The following is a 24447-nucleotide window of genomic DNA, read 5'->3' as shown; positions in this document are numbered from 1 at the left end:
GAGGCCCAAGCTCCACAGAGAGATGCTGGTACAGAGAGTTTATATGCAAAAAGGAATTGGGGGTGTTCCCATCAAAACATGAAACCCTGCTGGCAAGGCTTGAAGTGACGTTCCGGCGTCTTCCATTCATGAAGATAAAGGTGACAGGGCAATACAGGGGGCCTCAGGGGAACACAACACACATGGGTTTCTCTCTCTCTTTCTCTCTCTCTCTTTTTTTTTTTCTCATTCATACGGCCTCGACCTGCGTAAACCGCTTCCAAAATGCAGCCTGAAAAGTCATAGAAAACAAACAGAACAGAAACAAACTTCCCCTCCCTCCCACCCCACAACCTGAATATTCACGAGAAGAGAAACACCAATTTATACAAAAACGCAATAAAAAAGAAATATTTACAAATTAAAGGAACGCCTTCTTGGTGGCCGCTGTCAGAGGTGTCTGACAAGCTGCCATGTGTTCTGGATTGCAGATCGCTCTGTTAATTTGTTTGGTTTTTTTTTTTTTTCTTTTTTCTTTCCCTATTTGTTCTTGTAATAAGAGAAGAGGGAAAGAGTAAGAAGTTCCCTTACCTCAAAGACTAAGGAGTGGCATCACAAAGACTCTCCCCTTCTTCCCTCCTTAATTTCCTCAGTGAAACATAAGAAAATATTCCCCTTACCAACCCTGCCCACCCTCTCCTCACAATCTTTGACTTTACAAGTAAATCCCACCCTCCCCAGCTTAAAAAATAAATAAATTAAATAGGTAAATAAAGAAAAGGTCTTCTCTTGGCTTAAAAAGAGAAAGATAAGATAAAATCAACCATGGTGTGGTAAGGAATGTGAGAGAGGTGGCTTTCAGCTCCAAGAAATGTGGCTCATAAAGACAGGGCTGCCATCTCCCTTCAGAGTCAATCCCCAGCAGTCTCCCCCTGCTCTCAGCACAGGACTCTCTTAACTCTTCCTTCCCCTGGTGAGCCATGGTGATTGAGACACTGGGACAGACCCAGAATAAACAGTAGAGATTTTGCCATATCTCTCAGGAGGGAGAGGTCAGTCCGCACCCCCACCTCAAGAGAAAGATGACATATGAAAGGGGTGTTCAACTTCTCACTCCTACCATTGCTCCTTTTCCTTTAGTTTAAGTTGCATCTAAAATGATACAATGGAAATCAAAAACACTCTTATCGATACTAAGTGCACCAGGAAAGCTGTCACTACAACTGCAGGGATGGGAAACCCTAGGCTATTCCAGCTTTGCACCTGTGCTAGTATCTTTCTCTTGCACACAGAGGCACACACACATGTACACACACATCTCAGCTTTGCATGTCCTCTCTTCAGCCTTTAGCACAAGCTTCTGTGCTTTCTGGCATTTATTCAAGCACACCCCTTCCCAGGAAGACAAGCTGTGTACTTCCTCTGTACATTCAATAGTAAATATACATATGTATTTCCCAAGGGTGCGTACACCCTCCTCCCATTTCCACATGTGCAAGGAGGCATTGAAACAGTCCACCAGCACCACTTGCACCACACACACCCTTCTATGAAATTTCTTTTTTCCTCTCTAGCACCATGCCAGCATTGGCAGCGGGCACCCTATTCTTTTTGTTCCAACCTGTTGGCCAAGGGTAGGGAGAGCAGAAGGATGAAATCCCTTTTTTCCCTCCCCTCCTCACTGAAAGAACATGACCAAAATGGGCTTGGTGTCCCCTGAAGTGACAGTGAAAAAACTCCCCACCTTTCCCTATTCTTAAGCTCTGTTCCACTGTGTTTGTACTCCAGACACCTTATAGGATCGTGGGTTTATTTTGCTTTCTTCATAGACATTTCAAGTATAAGTTATCATATATACTCGCATATAGCCAAACCCATACTATATACTGCTCCCACCCTTGAAGTATGTCACAGCTAGTGAGCAGTTCACAGCTAATGAACTAACCCTGTTCCCCTTTCCCCAAATTCTTCTCATTTCAGTGCAAACCAGCATCTTTTGTCAGAGTTTGGAAAACCAACCCTGGAATCAGCTTTCCCAAACTCGGACTCCACTGCCTATCTGTCTCTCCCACTGGTCTGCCACAGATTCAATGGCTGTAATAGCCACAGTGAAACCACTAGCCTGACCTGCAGACAAGCCTTCTCTCCCTCCCTCCACACCCCCCAGCAGACAATTCAAAATTCTAGCATAAAATTTCTCAGCATATACGCAAATATATATATATATATATATATTTCAGCCCTAAACCCCCATAGTCTTCACAAAATAATGTAACAAGAACCTCAATATAGCTAACATATAAGTGCATCATCAAGTTAGTCGTGTTATTCCCCCTTCACTTTCTCCATGTCTTAAATACTACTCTTTTGTAGGCAGTTTTAGGAAGAGTTGGCTGAGCAAGCATATTTTCCTGCATGTCCATTACACTGCTTCTGCTGCCTCCTCCTGACACACACACACACGTGTGTGTGCACATGCCTTTCTCTGCTAGGAGCCAGCAGAAGTGAAACACTACAGCCACTGCTGCTCCTCCTCAGCCCATCCCTTCCCTGCCTTTTTCTCTGCTTTCTGAAATCACAAGCAAGGATATCCAACTCCAACATCACTGTAAAGTGCAATGGCCAGGAATGGAGAGGAGGAGAATGGGAGGAGTGAGAACATGGAAAAAGAGATAAAACGGGAGGGTTGAGAAAGGGGAGGAAGAAGAGGGGACACCGAAGAGGGGACACCAAAGAGGTGGCACTTGTTGCCAGTGCTGCACTACTCAGAACTCCAGTATCCCACAAACTAAGGACGACTCAGAAGAGTAGTTGATGGGATTGATCCCACCCCACCCTCCCATGCCCCACATACACCCCCAGTCCCTCCCCACACTCTTCCCCTCTCACTCAAACATCAGACTCAATACTGGAGAGTTTCTCATAAACATGCCCGTTGCTGGAGCCATTGAAAGCCCTGGGGTTTTTGTTGTTAGGCACACAGGGGTTGGACTGGTTCCCTATACAGATGTCCTTCTGGAAACGGGCTGGCACAGCCCCATGAAGGGCTGAGACCACCGGCTTGTTGGTGGTGACAATGGCTCGGAAGTCTGGCCTGGCTTTGGGCCCTCCTGCCACCACAGGCTGCCTGAAGAAATAAGATTTGCTGCCGTGGAGCAAGCATTGGTCATCCCCAAAAGTGGGGATGAAAGGGTTTTGGGTGACCCGGTCGGGGTAGAGCGACTTGCTGAGCATGTAGCCCCCACTGCTGCCGGGGTTGTTGTGGTGGTGGTAGCTGGTGGCGGGCACTGAGGACTTGTTGTTGGCAAAGGTGGTCTCACTAGCTGGCATCTCAAACATGTGGGCATAGGGGCTCCCCTCCAAAAACCGGCCCTTGTCCTTGAGGCTGACGCTGCGAGGGGCCAAGGCTGAGTCATCTTTCTGCAGGTCCACAAAGGTGTCATAGGAATGCTGCCGGCGGAGCTTGTTGCGGTTCTTCTTCTGCACCTTGGAAGCAGAATTGGAAGGGCTCTGAGGATATTTGGAGGAAGAGGTGGCACTAGTGGCCACGGGCACAGGGGCAGGTGGCTGGTCCAGCTCTTGGAGCGAGTTGTCCTCACTGATGTCATACAGGTTGCCCGCTTTCTTGCAAGCCTCACAGCGGATGCAGGCCTGGCGGGTGGAATTCTGACCCACCACTGATGGCGTGTAGTTGTGCAGCTTAGAAGGGCAACTGCGGCAGAAATTAGCCCCGGTCCGGTCCTCCCAGTCTAGATTGGTCAGGTTCTTCTCCCATGGCGCTGGAACCCCACTCACAACACCATGCTTGTGCTCATTGCTTCCGCCAAACTCGCCCGAGCCGTGCTTGTGGTGGGCCCTGTTGGTGCAGGATCCACCCCCTCCTCCTCCTGTGTCCCGCTTAAACTCATCTCCCCGCTCTTTGTAGATATCCGTCAGGTCCACATGTTCCCAGTGCGGCGAGTTCTCTTTGGCCCGAAACTGGTCTAGGTAGAAGTCCCGTAGCCCTTCCTTGTCCCTGAAGTAGCGCTTGTGGTCAGGTGAGCGGGGCGGGCGCCGGCGGTAGGCCAGCTCTATCTCATCAAACTCCCGCCGGGACTTGGCAGAGGCTGGGCGCTTCTTCAGGCTGTCCTTGTACTGCTGCTTCCGTCGCTTGGCCGCATTGCCCTCGATGTTGCCGTAGGTGACTGTGTGAGTGGAAATGTCTGAAACATCTGAGCGAATCAGGTCATCGTGGGTCCCACTGCCCCCGTAGCGATCACTCTTGAAGGAGAACTTGCCATAGAGGTCACCCAGCTGGCTGTGCTTGGCAGGAGGTAACCCCAGGTCCAGGGGCTTCTTCCCAACGGACCGTGACTGGGCATTGAAGGGTGGGTTGTCACAGTCATAGAGCCCGTCGATGGAGCTGGTGCTGCCGATGCTATGGGGGCGGTGGTGGTGGTGGTAGTGGTCCTGATACACATTGCTGTCCTTCAGCTGGAGGTTGCCAAAGGTCCTTTCCACCTCACTAATATAGTCACTGAAGAGATTCTCCTCGCAGGGGGGGTTGTTGTAGGACTTACAGTCTGAATGGGTGAAGCTGCGGCGGTGCTCAGAGATATCATAGACTGATGACTCGCGGCGGATAAAGTCTAGGGCACTCTGTGGTGAGCCATTGACCCCTGACAGGTTGGCCATGTTCTTGGCTGTCCGAAGCAGGCGGAGGATGTTGGAATGGGTGTTGTTCATAGTCGCTGTGGGGGAGTTCATTGCTGACTGGCGTTCTTCGATGGCCACGCCGTGGATGCAGCTGTAGATACCCTGAAATGAGAGAAACCAGGAAGGTGAGTGGTCCCGCAAAGAATACACAAAAGGGGACCTGGACTGGGAAGTACCCTGTGCAGCAAGAGCATGTTCCTGTAGGACAGTAAGGCCTGTCAGCCTTCCATCATTGAAACACAATCAAATCAAATTAAATCAGATCTGCTCTTGATATTCTAACCTTTTTTCTTGCCTCTCACATTTTTTCCTTTCCTTCCATTCCTCTTCCTCTGCTTTGCTTCATGTCATATATGTAGGATGCAGGAATACCTGACTGCATCCTTTAAGAGTTAGTCAAATCTAGTAGGTGTAACACAGAATTGCAAATGGGGACAATAATATCTTTGGAAACAAAAGCATCAAGACAAACAATTCTGTGTGGATAAGAGGAAAAAAGTCTGGTTTGGCCCTTGAAATTCATCTGGACATCAGTGAATCAACGAGACAGGAGCTATTTTAAAAAGGGAACAGCTTCATTTGTCATAAACTTAGCTACATTAATCACCAGTACAGATTAGAAAAGGAAACAGAGAAAGAGCAGGACTGTCTAATTCATATTTAGGCCTTTTGCATCTCATGAACTGAGGTACAACAGAATTTTTAATTGCATTCTGTTAAATTCAACAGTGATAACAGGCTTCAAATTGAGATCCCAGAAAGTCCTCTATGCAACTTCAAATCAGTTCAAATAGTTCCCAGTTCCCCCATATGCTCCACAAGCTCATTTCAGCCATGACACAGACTGTTTGCAAGGGCTACCCCTAAGAAGAGAAGGGGCTCCTTTATTCCCTGGCCTGCTAAATGGCATCTGATGATTAATGTCAATTGTGAAATGGACACCATCACACCATGTTACCATGGTTTCTCATCAGCTAGCAGATGATTAACACTTTTCAGATTTTTCATCAACCTGGTCCAGGTCTAACAGGTAACCACAGAATGAAAGAATCTGTACTTAGCTAAGGATTACCAAATACAAGTCCCCATCTTATCTCCAGACTAAACCACATTAGAAACTAACAATATAGAAGAGAGGCTCTGCCCCTGCATTCAAAAGGCTTTGTCATTTCTCCTCAATATGTTATGCAGCAATTACATATTCCTTGCACAATCAAAGTAAATTCTGTTACATCAGACACTGACCTAAAAAATGCCAAGATTCGACCTTACTTCAGAATGGATCAGGAGAAAGGACCACTGTCTTGAAAGAAGGAAAAAAAGCCCCAAATAGGATACTGCTAACAACACCGATAGGAGAAAGATGATTTAGAAATGGCTGGAATCTGCTTTAAATGTAAATGTTATACCCTAAGGCAGATTTGCATAAGGCAATTGTTAAGTTTATGTGGTCATCCTCTCTCGAATGATGTCTGTACAGTTTAGGGCATGGCATTTGGTTAAGGACTTCTGACTGTTAATGATGGCACACTTCTAGTTAACAAAAGGTCAGCTGAAAAGCTGTAATATAGAGGACAACGTAAAACTCTTGAATTTCTAATCCTGTTATCCACCATTACTTGAACCCAAATTTGGGGGGGGGGCCCAAATTTGGCCTCCTCACAACTCCCTTCAGAGGAGCAGACAGTAACAATTAGCTTCTCTTTACACTGCATTTTCATTTCCATGACTATAATCCAAAAGAGACCAGAGATGTCACAGAAAAACTAAACACATTTTTGCAACATTAATGGTGCAAAGATGACAGCCTTTATCCTGCAGACTGTCACCCTATGCCACCTGTGTGTCTTGGTGGATTTCCCAATCTCCAGTATCTAGGACTGTCTGAATAAAGCTTCTGTTCTTTCCTGGCAGTTAATGATACTCACCCTGCTGATGGAGAAGACAACACCAGGCTTGCCAGAGCAGACACCCATGAAACAGTGGCGGAATTGCCAGTAGAAGAGGTGCTCACAGATGAAGGTGATGAGACTGAGGGCCATGGCTGCTCCCAGCATGTAGAAGACACCCGCCATGTTATCTATATCCAGCTGGCTGCTCATAACCTCATTCTTCTCATTGTGACAAATGCCAGTGAGCCAGAGAGCTTCCAGCTCCTCCATCTCCCCTAGAAAGACAGATAGAAGGAAAGAAGCAGGTTAGATAGTCCTGCAACAGCTAAAGAGCTCAAACTGGGGGTGATTGAAAGCAAGAAGCTGATCTGTGGTAATTTCCATGTTCATTTTTCACATCTGTAACATCCATAAAATATCCTGACTGCCCATCTGATGGGGGCAAGTGAAATTTGTCACAAGAAGGTCAACAGGATTTTTCCACAGTCAGATACTAGCCATAAAAAGTTGTAACACAGGACACAGCTATTACACTTGTTAACTGTCTACAATGAGATCCTGAAACAGTTGTCCACCAGATGACCAAAGATCTGGCTTCACAAACTTCCACTTTCATTAGGTCAATGAAGGGAAAAATTAGTGCCTGATACTGGTAGACAAAAATGAATCACTTTGAAATGAAAAGATTGTATGTTCCAATTCAATTAAAAATGTGGATTTTTTTTTTTTTAAATCAAATTTGTTTCTATCATATCCACAGTTCATTAAAGTCAGGTGCAATGTACCCAAAAATATTTGTGTATTTTTACCTGTTTTTCTTCCCCTCCATTTTGTCCAAATTCAACATTTCCATGCCCTTTGACCAATCAAATATATTAGCAATTTGTATCAGCTAGGAGTAAATGTTCTGCAGTCTAATTTCATACACCACTTACTCCCATTATGGTATTTTCATGAGGGGTGAGAGAGAGATAAACACTCATACACATGCACATATACTGAGGCATTCAGAACAAACTAATTTTGCAGGTTGGCAAATTTTTTCATGCTGTTAGGAAAGTTAGTTTTTCACATTTTCAATCTTCTCTCCAGTGACAAGGGGGAAAAATTCCATATATACATGTGGTGCCATAACAGAGTCTTTGAAGCTTTATGGAGAACTTTCATCTTTTTCTGAAATAATACATATTAGGTTGTTTAGGAAACAGAACACCCTATCTGCCAAGTAGCCAATTTGCTGAAGTATATCCAAATTATGTTCTTTCCATATTTATAATACCGTACGTTATTTTCAGAGTTCAGAAAAAAAGGAATATTTATAAATAAAATAACATGTGAATTTTATTCATTCAGAAAAGTAAATTAAGAGATGAACTAGGTAACTATAATGTTCCAATTTAAAACTCACTCCAAAATACGCTCCTGAGTCTCAAGTTCTTCCTTGCTTTTGTTATTTTTTGAGGTTTTGGAAATTCTGAGCTAACTCTTTCATTCAGAAGTATTTATCCTTTAATTCTGTAAACTGCATGGATTGATCCTGTCTAGAACTATAATGTATGAAATAACCATAGACAGTATAGTTAGTGGGATTGGTCATGACAAAAACACAAAGGTAGTAAAAAGTTCACAACAGAAATCTTGTTTTTACACGACATTCTTCACATAAGGTATTTTTTCAAACATACATCTGAGCTTGTTCTACGAAAACTTTAGTCCTTTTGACATTGCTTTTGATGATACTGCTACCCTGCAACAACATAAAAGAAGTGATATCCTCACATTTTTGGTGTGATGCCTCTAAACAAAGCTTTCTAATAATTTCATGGTTTCAACTCAAATCTGAAGCACCAGAGCTAGAAACTTCCATTTCTTACATGCAAAATTTGGTATTTCTTAGGAAAATTCGAACTCTTCTTTTTCTTGTCACTTACCATCTCCAAAAAGCTGTAGAATGGCAAGATCAACCTGCCGCTTCCAGCCTGAGTCCTTTTGGATGGCAATGCCATAGCCAGTGGAGGCAAACACTTTCCCACTCCCAATTGTCACCAGTTTGCAGCCTTCATCTCTGCCAGCCATGTAGTTTAACACTGCTGCATCATAAATGAAAGCATCCAACTTCCTGCACAGATGCAAGAAACAAGAGAAAAAACCAGAAAACATAGAATCTGTATGAATTCAAAGCTGTTCTCAGGTAATTAAGGTTGAAATTAACTTCTTTCAGATGGATTACAATAGGTTACATAGAATCATTGAAAGGTTTGGGTTGGAAGGAACCTTAAAGATCATCTAGTTCCAAACCCCATGATGTGGGCAGAGACGCCTCTTACTAGACCACATTGCTCCATCCAACTTGGTCTCGAACACTTACAGGGATGGGGCATCCACAACTTCACCACCTTACAGTAAGAAGACTCATCACTGTCACATGAAAGAATTTTTTCCTAATACCTAATTTAAACTTACTCTCTTTCAGTTTGAAACCCTTCCCCCTTGTCCCGTCACTCACTACATGTTCTTGTAAAAAGTCTCTCTCCATCTTTCCTGTAGGCTTCCTTCAGGTACTGGAAGGCCACAATTAGGTCACCCCAAAGACTTCTCTTTTCCAGGTTGAACAATCCCAATTCTCTCAGCCTTTCCTCATAGCAGAGGTGCTCCACCCCTCTAATCATCTTGGTGGCCCTGCTGGACTTGCTCCAAAAGGTTGATGTCTCCTGCCTGTGATGCAGACCCCAGAGCTGGATGCAGCACTGCAAGTGGGGTCTCTCAAGAGCAGAGAGGACAGAACCCCCTCCCCTGACCTGCTGCCCAGGCTGCTTTTGGTGCAGCCCAGGATACACTTGGCTTTCTGGGCTGTGAGCTCACATTGCTGGGTCATGTCCAGCCTCTCATCCACCAACACCCCTAAGTACTTCTCTGCAGGGCTGCTCTCAATCTGTTCATCCTCCAGCCTGGAGATTGGGGGTTGCCCCAACCTTGGTGCAGCAACTTGCACTTGATCTTGTTGAACATCACGAGATTCCTGTGGGGCCATTTCTCAAGCTTGTCCAGGTCCCTCTGGATTACATCCAGTCCTTCAGGTCTGTCATCTTCAGCTTCACCAGAGTGAACTAAAATCTGAGCCCAGAACCTGTTTACAGGTGGAAGCTGGATTATAAATGAGGATTGCCTATTTCTTTCTGACTTTTTGGTAATCATAATTTCTGATCTGGAGGAAAATTTGGAATGAAAATATACTGCAAGATAAAGATGAATGAAAAGGAAGTCAAGGGGATCTATATTCCTATGAATAGCTTATATTTCTGTACTGCCTTTAATCTCAAAAGAATCTAAAAAGCCTTATAAAATGTATCAATATTATATAGCAAAGTAGGGGTTGAAATAAGGAAAATATTATCTCCAATTCAAACTGCTGGCATGCCTTAGCTGAGCAAAATGTCTTTTTTTCAAATCAAATACAGTCAGGACATTATGTTTAACCCCTTGGTTACTGTGAAAAGCACTACTGGATCTTTACCAATGTCAAGTGGCCACGATAGCAGCTTCATGGTTTACCATGCTGAGTAGCTCTTTGTTAAAAAATGCTTAGCTGAAAACCACAACAAAAATTCTGTTTCAATGCAGAGAAATCCCCATTATGGACTATGCTGGGTAGACAGCACAACAGACTGATGAGAGCTTTCTCTCACTGCAACAAATTGATTTGGGTATGGGGGGCAGTCTCAGAGTGCTGCATCTTCCACATATCCAAAGACAGTTGATGAGTAAATCCTCCCACTAGATCTGAAATGAAACACATTCTGATAAAAGACCAAAGACCTTCCGCTTGCACATTCTCAAATGCATACTATCTTTACAATCCACCTCCTGCACACATATTTCCAGTATAGTGATTATCTCAGTTCAAGTGCTTATCTGTGAGGAAGTCTGTCCAAGGGTGGATATGAAGCCAGGATGACATCTACCACAAGTGATGAGCTCTATTTCATCCATATATTTCCAGGACAGAGCATATTTATTTCCTGGACGATGACTATCCTGGCAAATGTACCTTCCTAGGATGACATACAGTGATGGTACAACCATTTCTAATGGGCTGCATGCCTCTGAACCTGGCAAACACATTTAGCAATATTCAGCCAATCTAGTAATTAAATTGGCTGAACATTTTCATTGTGCTTTGGAATGAACTTTCTCATAAGACTGCAACATGAGTGTAAGCAAAAATGTTTTTCTCACTGGGGCTGGGCTCTGAGAACCAAAATGGTCAGCTCTGGGAGGAGGTCTTTAACCTACAAATGACAAAGGCTTGCAAAATGTCATTTTGAGTTAGTTCCTTTGCAGATTCACTGCTATTAAAATAGGATGAGCTATTCCAGCACGCTTTTTGCTAATGATTTTTCCCATGTTTCCCAAATTACCTAAGGAAATGCTTACATTTTTTTATACTTCCTTATTATTCAAATAACATTTTGTTTAGTCCTCGATACTAAAATATTCCAGAGTAGGCTACTTCCAAACTCTTTGCTTCAAACGCACCTTCCATTATACTGTATTAGCTGGTGATACACTGGGGTGGGATTAGTCTGACAAGGATTGTTTCAGTTTTCTGATTAGCATAATCTTTTATACACAGAAGGAAGGAAAACAAAGGAATTTCCAGATGACAATATAAATGCTCTGAAAAAAACTTTGTCCACAGAGATCTGTGAGCTTTTCCTGTGTATGCATAAAACCCCATCAGCATGAAACATCTTGACGAAGCAAGGTCTTTGGGACTAATACACACATGGCTAATGTACAAGGATACAGTAGATCCTATTTTTTTTCTTTTATAGTCTTACAAACACAGCAAAAACAGAAACTCTTAAACAGATGTCAATAGAAAAAAATGGCAGAAAGAACAACAGAGTTACTCTCCTGTGCTATGTATGGTCTTCCTATGCTTTTAACCATGGAAAGATAATACAGATTCATTTTTCAAACCTCACAAAAAAAAATAATTCCAGACAAGCATGCAAAAGAGTCAGGTTCCTGTCAGAGTAAACATGCAAGAAGAAAGCCTCACCCAGTCTTCAGTGAGAACAGTGCATCATCCACCCCCCTCTGATTGAACTTCACCATGTAGCTGTGCATTTCAGGGTAGTTGTTGCGAATGTTCCTCTCTGTGCTGCCATTAGGAACCGTCCCAAAGCGGAAAGGAGGTGAGAAGTCATTTGGTTTCTGAAACTGAAGAGACGGAAAAAGAACATTTCTCACAATCTTTCAGATTGAAGCAGTCACCTGGTTGGGAGAACATACTCACCCTGGAAGGTAGTTCTGATTTTATTTTACTACCAGGTAGAAAACATTGTTGAGAAGTTATTATATTTCACTGTTTTCAAACACAAACATCTCCTGTTAATGCCTAAGAACCAAGAAGTAAATCTGAGCAAGCTGTTCTTTTTGCCCACTCTGGATCAAGTGCATGAAATAGCCAGTGATTAAAGATTAAACAGGAGTTTAGATAAAAGGAAAAAGGAAAGGGAAAACGTAACAGTGCCTTTGGAGCACAGTCAAGGAAAGATTTTCAATAAAATCTATGTGCTTTTTATCCACAAACTGTAATTTAGTCCCTAAGAAGTATCTTTTTCAGCTCTGTGGATGCCTTTGCACTTCCTGGTTCTGACTGAAGTAGAAAAATAATTAAAGAGGAAAGATGCCTCTCAGCACACCTCCCACCCGCTCCACCAAATGAATGATCAGTTTTCAAAGTTTTGGGCAAATGTTCCAAATGAAATGCTATTAATGGATGCAAGTCACTATTAACATTTGATGCCCAGAACATTACTGGCAGAATACTCCAAAGCTTTTGCTGCTCACAAGAAATACATTTATGATAACATTCCCCCATGGCTGCAAGGCTGTGAGATTTTATATGCCACTAGCTTAACTTAAGTCATAATCAATGCTCTCTGGGATTTTATGAGCAGTAAAATTTAGACTGTCAATTATCAAGTCTGCTTAAAACTCCTAGAACCAGCAGACAGGAAGGAGCACAGAACTATAAGCCAGGAACTGAATAGGTAGTACAAGAAAGAGATGAAAAAGTAGGTTAGATGGAAGAAAGCCTCCTCCTCTCTGGATATATCAAGCACTAGCTTGCCTGGTGTTATTTCTCAACTCCCAGTTGTGACTGTATATTTGTATGATCCTGAGAAGCACACTAACAACATGCTAATAGTCAGACTAAACCCATTTAACAGCCAGAGTTCACCTGGTACATGAATATATGCCATCATGTACTGCCACCTTCTACACTGGAAATACAGCTGCAATCTACAACTATAGCTTAAAACACATACAGATGAGCCTTGTTCTTGAGTACTGCTCAAAGCCATTTTGGAACCTGGTCAACTCAACTAAGGAGGTCAAAGCCCCTAAAGCAGTGTATCTCATTCACAACACCTCAGCCATGAGGACAACCAGGAGCTGTGTCTGTGAATAGGTGAATACACTGTTCTTCTGTTTCCTTGTACCAGTCAACTCATCTGGCTGTGCAAGGAATTATCCTTCCAGTTTGGATGGCAAGATGAACTAACTTGTAAGTGCACATGAGTGTGTGAGAGAGAACGTGTGTAGTACTGCTTTAAGCCAACAGAAAACACCAGGGCTGTTATTTGGAACTCAGGTTGGTACATCACCAAAAAAACAGAGGTTTCGCATATAATAAAACAGACAGTAAAGTGGCTCTTAGAACCCTGTCACACCCTCTAGAGATGAAGACAAACTCACAGCTATCAAAGACTGTAATGAAAGCAAACTTTGATGGGAGAAAAATCACTCCAGCTTGCTAAAATTATTTTTTTCTACCAAGCTGATTAAAGCAGCAGCCTAGGGGACCCATCACAAGGAGGGCACTGCCCATACCAGATGCAAAGAAACACACTCTCTCCCTTGACATGCTAAACCAGGTGTTTGTAGAGTGGGCAACTTGCTTTCCCAGAGGCTGCAGAACCCAGCATTGAAGGCAAACAGGACACTCCCATTCCCACAGAGCCCTCCACAGAGTAAAGTCAACAGGACTTTACAGTCAAGTATCAGGCAGGCCTGACCAACATTGGTGGGACTGAGCTTTGGCATGTCCTTTGAAACAGCAGCAGCTATGAGAGCCTCTGTCTGAGCCCAGAAACTGTTAAAGAGAAGAGGCCTCATCCAGTGTCCATTTTATACTTCTACCTTCGATTCCCAGTGAAAGTATCTCTACTTTTGTTTGCTTCTATCATGGTATCTACTGGAGTAAGAAGGATTATAGCCAGGCAGGGCTGTGATAAGGGAAACAATCCCACCCTTGAACTATCCTTTGACCCCTCTGGTTAAGGGCCCATTACAGCAGCCAGAAGTGAAAGGCTCCACTTTTAATTTTTAACCTTCTGGGCAATCAATAAATAAATGAAAATATTTCTCTTGAAGGAAATTACTGTTTCTGGCAACTGGAAAAGCACATTTCTAGAGAAGGAAGTCAGGCTGATAGCTTCTACAAATCCACATACTATTCATTCACTCATCAATCCTTACCCTCTGCTCATTCCTCAGTCAGAATAGATCATTAAATGCAAATCATTCTCTGCACACCAACATGCACACACACTTCAACCATGGCCTGGTGGACAGCAAGACAGGAAACTATGAAAAGATCCATATGGGCCCACACCAGAGAATTTTAGCTTGAATGCCTAAGAGGAACACAGATACCCAGCTAACCTGATTTGGTGTTTACAAAGCTGAAAGCAATCGATGTCCAGCTGACTCCACAGTCCATGGAGCCAGAGATAAGCAGATACTTTGAGAAGTAATAGTATGGTACATGCATGAGTCTTTCTGGTAGGAAAATCACCATGTTTGTTGCTTGGCAGTAGGTGGGCACAGCTCAGTCCAGGGATGGAGAAATCTCCAAAGAACTCTCCAGACTCAAAAACTGTTGCATCTTTCTGAACTATCTGCTGCCCCACACTGCTCATACTAAAGGGGCAAAAACACATGCAAACCCTTCAAGAAAATTCATGGAACAGATGGGGAAGGAGTGTGTGGCATCACAGTGGAGGAATGTGTGGAGGAACTGGAGAAGATCCATAAGGAATAAAGTTTATTGACACATTGGCAAAGAGTTCAGTAAGGAATGCCACTGTTTGGTTTCTTCCAAGGACTTGGACAGTGGGCCTGGATCATAAGTATCAGCCCCAGGAAAGCAAACTGGTCTATAAGGAGTCTGCGACACGAGGCAGGAGCTGAGACACACGGGCCAGTACATGGAGGAAGCCTGTGCAGAGATAATCTTAATGCTACAGTAAATATTGACAAAGGAATTAACCATGGATATTGACGGAAAGGGTCAGAATGTAGATTAGTGGAAGAACTGTCCCATTATTTCATGTAAGTATTTCTCCCGTCAGAGTCCTAAGTCAAAACTACTCTACCCCATCTGCAAAGAGGAATCCTGTGATGATAACAAGGGAAGGGAAGATGCACCAGTTGCTGACCAAACCCAGTTGTACAGGGTCCACACTTGTAGGAGCCCCATCTCACACTCGCATGCAGCAGGAGTCCTGCTGCCCCAGTTCTACCTACCTCAAGGGATGACTGCCTGTGAGGGAACCCGCAGGGCTCAGCCAGTCCTGCACCCAAAGAGCCCCAGACAGAGATGTACCCCATTTGCATCCTCCCACTCATGGGACACCATTTGTGAGATGCTCCACTTGTACCCAAGGTGATGTGACATGCTCTCACCCATGAAAGAAATCCCACTTGCTTCACAGCTATTGTGGGCGAGGCGGATGCTGGAGATGGGGGTGGAAAGCAGATACCAAGCATGTCTGAAGGGCTGGGGTAGCTCTAGGACATGAGATGTCTGTGTTCAGAGCCCAGCAGCTGCCGGCCTCTTCAACCCTTCACTCCACAAACTGAAATCAAGGAGCATTAAGTGTAAAGCAGACTCTGGCTTTGGAAAAGTAACCTCTCAGTCAGAGAGCAGAAATCTTCCTGCTCTGGAGAGTGATAAACACACAGGTTGGGGGCTGTTAGCACATTCAGGGGGGAGAGATCCTTTCCCAATCCCCTCCACATCTCGCCATGAGAGCTGTCGACAGCAGCAGTGAGAGCGAGTTTAAGTGACTTGTCTGGCAGAGCTGTTTCATTAGCAATTTGGAGCCATGCCGTGCAGAAAGCAGCATTGTTCTCAGATGTTCGAATATCAATCTGCATAATGAAACAGGTGACAGGAGCTCTTCCCATTCATGCAGCCTCAATTGGAGGGGATTCAGATATGAGGGGAAGGGGTTATGTCTAATTGGCCACAATTAATTTGATGAGAATTTTTTTTTCCATTATATTGTCTATCACCAAATGGTTCCTACAGAAAAGCACATCTGCACTTATTTATCTGCCTGATGTAGGCCCTGTTTACACTGTAAAGTGTTTGCCAATAGCATCAAAAGCAGTTTCCCAAATTCAGCAAGCTCTCACAACAAAAAGGCTCTTTTTTATCAGTCAATCTACTTTTACACTGCTTTAAAAAAAAATTCCCTGCTGGAATACATAATGAGCTGGCAAAACTTGGTGCAAGTGTGTGTGTGTGAATGTGTTAGTGCCTTACCCTTACACAGCTTCTCTGGGAGGGCTCCTCACACTTTGTAAGGCCCAGATCCCCAGTTTAAGTTTTCTACTACAGGAAGCTCCAGAGCTCTGACCCATTAAAATGAGGTCCACAGATTCAGCTCCTCTTCTAACTGCAAGTCCAAAAGACCTTAAGCCGATGTTAGATACTCTGGGTTTAGTTAATTTGCCCAAATATAAGTGCCAAGCTGAGATGCCAAGGGAATTTTACCCTGGGAGCAGGTCTCTTATAGTCTCTGTGTCAGAACTGCTAGCCACCTGAGGGTAGGTTGGATACTCCAGTACACCTAAATTGGCTCTAGACATCTACACTGGCACAAATTATTCCAGCCACTGAGCCATTTGGCCCTCAGGACAGCTTCTCTCACTAGAAGTACAGGGAGCCAACTGCTGTGGTTAGCAAAGAGCCTGAAGTGCCCACCACTCCCCTGAACTTGTGCATCAGGGCATCAGTCACAACCTTCTGCTCAGGCATCTATAAGCAGAACTCTGCTTGCTCTTTTGGCAGCTGTAAAACCAGCAGACATCTGTTGTGGCACAGGCCAAATACCTTTCAATAAAGATTGCATTATTAGTAAGCTGCAACATAAGATTTAGTGACATCAGGTCAGAAAAGCTAAGTCCATGCTCAAATGCATAATTTCAGCAGAACTTTTCTGAATTGCCCGAACATCCTTGATTGTCTCCTCTTGCTCTGGTTCAGCTGCATGTCTCTGTGGTCAGCTTGCACCTTTCTTCATTGCCTGAGAATCCAGTCAGGCTATTTGCACAAGAGATTCATTCAGAACTTGTTAAAAATTAAAGAGTAGGCCACTGGTTTCCAGGCCTAACCCTGAGGTAGCCCTATGCCTACACTTGAGTCTCGACAGACTAAGCATGTCTACAGCAGCATGTCTTGCCCTAGCTGCCTTGCTTCTGTATCCTCTGTTTCAGCCAGGAAATTATCTCCTTCACAACTAATGGATGACTTTCAAAAAGAAGAGGCTTGTCCTTTTCATATCCCCAAAATATATAATTTTTGGCCCCAAGCTGCACCACAGTGCCACAGAATCACAAATATGGATTTGGTCCTAAGAAGATGTCTCTTCTACCTCACTCACTCCAGTGAGTTTCTCCTGGACATCACCATTCCTGACAGCTGCTGTGGAAGATGGCTGGTACTGGAGACTCCTCCATTCCCTGGACAATCCCCACCAGAGCTTTACTAATGGAAAGTTCTTCCAAGTGTCTCAACCAAAGCCTCCCTACTGCAATACAACTACAATATTTTCTGTTATCTTATCAATGGACAGGGAAATCCAAATAGTTTCTTCTTCTCTGAAGGTGCATTTTATGTTTTTCAGTACCATTAATCTGTTTCTTCTCTGTGTTCTTTCACTGCAACTAAAGAAGTTGTTTTCTCAGTCTTTCTTTGCAAGCTGTATCATGTGGACCTGTAACCTGCTGTCCTTTGGCTGTATCCTGCAGGTCTTTCCTTGACTTACCTTTTGTTGGTGAACATGCTCTCCACCATACCAAGAACAATCTGATCAAGACCTAAAGATATTAAGAGAACATTACACTAAAAAAGCTTGCATCAAGGCAATAAAAACAATGCTAGTGAGAGTTAATGCTCATTATTACTCAGTGCCTCTCTATATTATATAATTTTCCCTCTGTCCTTCATTTGCAGATTGCAAGTTCTTCAAAGCTATAACTCTGCCCTGTTCTGCATTCAGGTAGTGACCAGTTTGTTTCTGGAATATCAAGCATCACTATCAGCACCATCTTCAGGGCTTTTATTGTATTCTTTTCTTTACACAGCTTGATTGTGCACGTAGACACACTCACAAACTCATGCCCCCGTTACCTGTCCTGCTAGACAAAGTGCTCTACAGATTCCCAGCATGGAACCTGCAACCTGTTAGTGGCATGGCACTGTAGGGTACTATTAAACTGACAAAACTGCATCCCAGCTAGGAGTGTGCCAGCTCTACAGCATAGGCAGAAAATCATACTACAAACTTAAATCATAGAACTGGTACAAATCTGTGAGGAGAGCAGACTAAAGAGACTGTGCGGCTCATTCTCTATTACTAATGAATCTCTTGTACAGATACTTCTCAAGATTCATTCCTAAAGCATTCCTCTCCCCTCTGCACAGTCACGTACTTTTGACATCACAGACATTTTTTATTTCCAAGGTGGAACTCACAGTCATTTCTAAGTGACTACAAGTTTTCAGATCATCCTTTTAGCCTAGCTCTTGTTTCTTCCTTCCTGCATTCCCTCACAGTAACACCTTCTACCTCCTCAGCAGTGGCTAGGACTACTCACAGCAGCTCTTAAGGGTAGAGGAGCAGGCAATTCCCAAGTGTCAGAAGTCAAGCAGGCAAGGCAGAAGGCCTTGGCTAAGCAGTGATCTTCTCTTGGAAATAAGACAAAAAAGGAAGGTGTATGCCCAGTGGAAGCAAGGTCAAGTGACATGGGAAGAATCCAGAGATTCTCCTTGCTGCTGTATGGAGAAAATTCACCTGGCCAAAGCTCAGCTGGAGTAAAAGTAGGTCAGAAATGTGGGGGACAATAGAAAGTTTTTCAAATACATTAATGGCAATAGGCAGGATAGAAATATCATTGGCCTGTTACAGGATGAGGATGGTCACCTCACAAACAGGGACAGGGACAAGGCAGGGGTGTTTTATGGTTTCTTTGCCTCTGTCTTCAACACAGATAAGGGGGGCTCAGTGCCCTGAGCTGGAGGACCATGACTGCGAGAATGATCAACTCCCAGTTGACCCTGAAATTGCGTGGGATCTGCTGCTCGAGCTGGATCCCTACAAATCTATAAGGCCTGATGAGATTCATCAAAGAATTCTCAAAGAGCTGGAGGATGTCATCACAAAACCTCTCTTGATTTTTGAGTGGTCTTGGGAACCCAGAGAGGTCACAGTTGCCTGGAAGCTGGTGAACGTTGTCCCAGTTTTCAAGAAGGGCAAGAAGCAGGACCCCCAAAACCACAGGCCAGTCAGTCTCACTTCAGTGCCTTGCTAATTTATGGAGAAGATTATTCTGGAAGGTATCGAAAAAACACCTGAAAGACAACGCAGTCATTGGTCACAGCCAGCACGGCTTCATGGGATGAAAGTCCTGCTTATCAAACCTGATTTCCTTTTATGACAAGGTAACCCACCTTATTGATCAAGGGAAGCCAAATCTTTTTGGATTTCAGTAAAGCTTTCAATACTGTCTTTCACAGAAACCTTCTGGACAAAATGTCCAGCACACAACTAGAAAAACACATCATGCCATGGGTGAGCAATTGGCTCACGGATCAAGCACAGAGGGTGATAATGAATTGGGTAACATCAGACTGGCAACCTGCCATTACTGGGGTTCCACAGGGCTCCATCTTAGGCCCTGGGCTCTTTAATGTCTTCATTAATGACTTGGACACGGGACTGGAAGGGATACTAAGCAAGTTTGCAGATGACGCAAAATTCAGAGGAGATGTTGACTCCCTCGAAGGCAGGGAGGACCTGCAGAGAGACCTCAATAAATTAGAGGGCTGGGCAATCACCAACCATATGAAGTTCATCAAGGGAAAGTGCCGTATTCTGCATCTGGGATGGGGCAATCCTGGATGTACATACAGACTGGGGAATGAGATGCTGGAAAGCAGTGTCAGGGAAAGGGAGCTGGGAGTCCTGGTTGATGGGAAGTTGAATATGAGTCAGCAGTGCCCTGGCAGCCAGGAGGGCCAACCATGTCCTGCGGGGCATCAGGTACAGCATCACCAGCCAGTCAAGGGAGGGGACTGTCCCGCTCTGCTCTGCACTGATGCAGCCTCACCTTGAACATTGTGTGCAGTTTTGGGCATTGTAATATAAGGAAAATATTAAGCTATTAGAGAGCGTCTAAAGGAGGACAACAAAGATGGTGAAGGGCCTCGAGGGGAAGCCGTATGAGAAGCGTCTGAGGTTACTTGGTCTGTTCAGCCTGGAGAAGTGGAGACTGAGGGAAGATCTCAGCATAGTCCCCAGCTTCCTTGTGGGTGGAAGAGTAGGGGTAGACACTGATCTCTTCTCTGTGGTGACCAGTGACAGGACCTGAATGAATGGCATGAAGCTGTGTCAGAGAAGGTTTAGGTTGGTTATGAGAAAGAGGTTCTTCACCTAGAGGGTGGTTGGGCACTGGAACAGGCTCCCCAGGGTAGTGGTCACAGCAGCAAGCCTGCCAGACTTCCAGAAGCATTTGGAAGTGGTGTGACTCTTGGGGATGGTCCTATGCAGGGCTAAGGGTTGGACTCGATGATCTTTGTGGGTCGCTGCCAACTTGGCATATTCTGTGATTCTGTGAATCCAGTCGCCACGTCAACTCTTCCTGATTGTGGGCCCAGTTGCAGAAATCAACCCTAAGACTGCAATGTCAAAACCCCAGTGTCTTGTCTTCAGCAGTCAAACAATACGTGCCTTGACTGATAAACAAAAAAAAGTGAAATTAAAAAAAAAAAAAGAGAGAGAACGAACAGCACCAAATCCAATATGTCAGTTTTTGGAGGGCATAAAATTACCCTGTGCTCCATCAGACTGACTTTGTGGTTTATCCTATTATTCAACATCCAGTGATGTTTCAAATTCTCTGTCTTGCTTTGCGTAGTGCTTTCACCCATGAATTGTTACAGATAAGTCCGAGAAAGGAGTTATCAGTTAGTGCAGCTGACTGCAGCAAAGTTGGCAAGGAATTAGATTAAAGTAACTTTTAAAGGAAGATGTAGTGTCGGCCAGACCCATAAACAAGAAAGAAAAATATCCATGAACATCTGTTGGCGAAATAGGGACACGTGTGGGTCAAGGAAGGGAATAGAGCAACCTAGTGACAATGCAGAGGTGAGGGAGGGCAGGTGAAAATAAAAGAAAGGAGTTCAAATATAGCAACTTTAAAAATAGTTGTCCTTGCAAAATAACTGAGATGAAAGCAGAGATCCAATTGGTGGAAGAAGTCTCCATCACATACAGTTATTGCCAGAACAATGCACACAGTAGCATTGTGCAGCCTCTTTGCAAGCTGTATTGCTATGTAGAGACCTGCTCTGTGTGGCTTCTGCACAGAGCAGAAGACTGAAAACCTTGGGCAGTGCAGCATCACCACAAACAGATGACACCTCAGGGGTCCCATGTCTTCCACAGACTCACCTGTGTGTGCATGCTGGCACCAGACTGCTTTGTCTCCTGACCCAGGCATTAAGGATATACCAGGTCTGAGGGGCTTCACTATCAGACCACCACATACAGACAGAGTCCACTCACCATCAGCAAACCAGGTGTCTTCTGGATTTGCGAAGTGTGTGAGCATTATACAGGCTCTGCACAGTTTCTCTACACAGAAGGTAATAACAATGCTTCAAAATTTCCTCAGGACACATTTGGCGATATATAGGCTTCAAGTCAGTCATACTGTTAGGTATCCTGCACACTTGACCAGAAAACATTTGTAGTGGAACCACTACAGCTTCACCAGTCAGAGATAAAAGCTCCTTGCACAATATTAGTATGTGTGATATCAGACAACCACAGTCACATCTGTTGCAATGAAGTGGGCTATGAAATCCTAGATGCAGCACACTTAACTTTTGCTTGCATGCATGTAGAGGATGGAGATCATCTGTTTATCCCAGCATCAAATCATGCCATGTATTTCATCTTTGAAAGTCAGCTTCCTTGGAAAATAAACACAAAGGGACAAAAGGCCTGAATAATCCCAAGAAACACAAAACAGAAATTAGTGAGGCAGAAAGATGTCAGTTACTACACTCATGTTAATATCATTAGAAGTGTAGATGTTCATTCCGAGGGAAAAAATTAACTGACGAAAAAGACCTTGAGAGGAGAGGTGGCAGCTAAGTACAGAGGAATTTGAAATCTATTTTGTTTGCACATGAGACAGCTGGTTAATAAATTATGAAATACGCTGAGAAATTTAGAGGATGTAATTTGGTGGGGGAGCAATTCCATTTTTCCCCTTTCCCCCCATTTTCACTAGCAAAGGAAGGTCAGATCCTCTTGCTTCTGAGTACTAATAGTAGCCAACCTACTGTTATGTGGGTACTAACCACTGGGCAGTAGGGTGAAATCCTGTGCAAGTCTGGCAAACCTCCCAAAGACTGCACAGGGGTCAGAATTTTCATCCAAGTAATTAGAAAAGTTTAATCATCACATTAGTGCAATTTCTTAAGCACCTCTGTAAGGCAGGGAGGCAAAGCAAAAAAGAAGGGCATTAGAGTAAGGACAGCTGGAGCATTCCAGCACCTTCCCAGAGGCAGGAGATAATGCCTTCCTTTAGCCTTCTGATGAAAGCTGCCTCCCACCTGCAAGTGGAAGACAGAGGAATGAAAGCTGTATCACTTCCTTGGTGCTAAATCAGGTACACCTGAAGCAAACAAGTCTACTGGGCCATGAGTAGACTTAGGGGAAGTTGAGAAGCCAAGGGCCTGGGAGAAGCAAGGCTTCTTTCCACACAGAGAAGTAAAAATGTATGGGAAGATACAATCTGCCAAATATTTATCAAGTATATGTATGTACATACAACTTTAAATGTCACAGTAGCTAGGCATTATCAACGAAAAGGCGGGGGGAAAGCTGTTATATTTTTTTTTTAATCCTGTAGATCTCATTCTCCTATCCCCTACCCACCAGCAATTCAGCCCTGATCATGCAGTTGAAGGAGGCCAGCTCTCATCTCTAAGGCTGCCAAATTCTGGTAGTAGGGCCATTGTCTTTTATTTGACTGCAAAGTGCCAAGTACATTTATGGCACCATATAAATAATAAATAAAAATAGTCATTGCTTCCCTCTCCACTGACTTAAACTGATGTGAGAAGCAGGACAATCCTTTGCTTCCCCCTCCTTTCCCTTATGTAAGTCTCCAAAGACAGCTTTTTCCAGACTGCCATGCAATTAGGACAGAAGCAACCAAATTTAACCAGGACAGTGTGGCAGGGGGAATGCAAAAGCTGCAAGCTTCCATGGCCCCATCACCAGTGTCCCTCACCCAGCAACTCCCATCCGCGCCTCCAGCAAAACCCAAGGGTTTGCATTTCTTCCTTTCCAGCAAGGATTAAGCCTACAGTCTGACTCCGACTATCCCCTCCCCTTGCATCCTACCTGCTCAAGTTCCCAACTAAACTGCATTTTTTTAACTGGTATTAATCCTGAAGAATCCCATTGTGAGCATTTGCTGCTGTTAAATCACAGAATCACAGAATGGCTTGGAAGGTACATTAAAGATCATCTAATCCCAATCCTCATGCTGTGGGCAGGGACACCTTTCACTCTATCAGTTGCTCAGAGCCCCATCTGATCTGGCCTTGAACACTTAGAAGAATGGGGCATCCACAACTTCTCTGGGCATCTGTTCCAGTGCCTCACCACAGTCACACTAAGGAATTTTTTCCTAATACCTAATTTAAACTTACTCTCTTTCAGTTTGAAACCCTTCCCCCTTGTCCCGTCACTACATGTTCTTGTAAAAAGTCTCTCTCCACCTTTCTTGTAGGCTCCCTTCAGGTACTGGAAGGCCACAATTAGGTCACCCCAAAGCCTTCTCTTCTTCAGGCTGAACAATCCCAATTCTCTCAGCCTTTCCTCATAGCAGAGGTGCTCCACCCCTTTAATCATTTTGGTGGCTTCCTCTGGACTTCTCCAAAAGGTTGATGTCCTTCCTGTGCTGGGACCCCAGAGCTGGATGCAGCACTGCAGGTGAGATCTCACCAGAGCAGAGGAGAGAGGCAGAACCCCCTCCCTCAACCTGCTGCCCAGGCTGCTTCTGATGCAGCCCAGGATACACTTGGCTTTCTGGGCTGTGAGCTCACATTGCTGGGTCATGTCCAGCCTCTCATCCACCAACATCCCTAAGTACTTCTCTGCAGGGCTGCTCTTGATCCCTTCATCCCCCAGTCTGTATTGATACCAGGGGAATCCCTCTAATCAACAGAAAAAGAGAGAATCCTGAGAGACCAAGTCAAGGCTAAAGCACATCGCAGCCTCCTTGCCACTCTGCACTACACAGTGCTGAGCATAAGAAAAAGAGGGAGAATGACAAAGTAGGATTGAAGAGGGTGGAAGGAAAAATTTCTTGAAAACCCACTGAATTTAAACATTTATAGTCTTAAAAGTACTGAATCACATTTTAGCACACAGGCACAGAGGTTTGTTCCAAAGATCTCAGCATAAAAATCATCCCAATCCAAAGTGCAGAA

General features: G+C 44.2%; 1 protein-coding gene across 5 annotated transcripts in view; it reads right to left on the bottom strand.

Moving 5' to 3' along the window:
• Positions 1 to 2841: 2841 nt before the first annotated feature.
• Positions 2842 to 24447, bottom strand: part of GRIN2B (glutamate ionotropic receptor NMDA type subunit 2B) — a 212570-nt gene continuing 190964 nt past the window's right edge. For all 5 annotated transcript variants that reach the window (XM_027664313.1, XM_027664321.1, XM_027664305.1 and 2 more), the window contains 4 exons: positions 11632 to 11792; positions 8498 to 8685; positions 6603 to 6841; positions 2842 to 4776 (listed from right to left, as the gene is read on the bottom strand). In XM_027664313.1, coding sequence (XP_027520114.1) covers positions 2869 to 4776; positions 6603 to 6841; positions 8498 to 8685; positions 11632 to 11792 — 2496 coding nt within the window. In that variant the 3' untranslated portion in view covers positions 2842 to 2868. The remainder of the gene's footprint in view (positions 4777 to 6602; positions 6842 to 8497; positions 8686 to 11631; positions 11793 to 24447) is intronic.

The sequence above is a fragment of the Corapipo altera genome, unplaced genomic scaffold, assembly GCF_003945725.1.
Source record: "Corapipo altera isolate COAL_440 unplaced genomic scaffold, ASM394572v1 1, whole genome shotgun sequence".
NCBI lineage: Eukaryota > Metazoa > Chordata > Aves > Passeriformes > Pipridae > Corapipo > Corapipo altera.
This window is presented reverse-complemented; position numbering and strand designations above follow the sequence as displayed.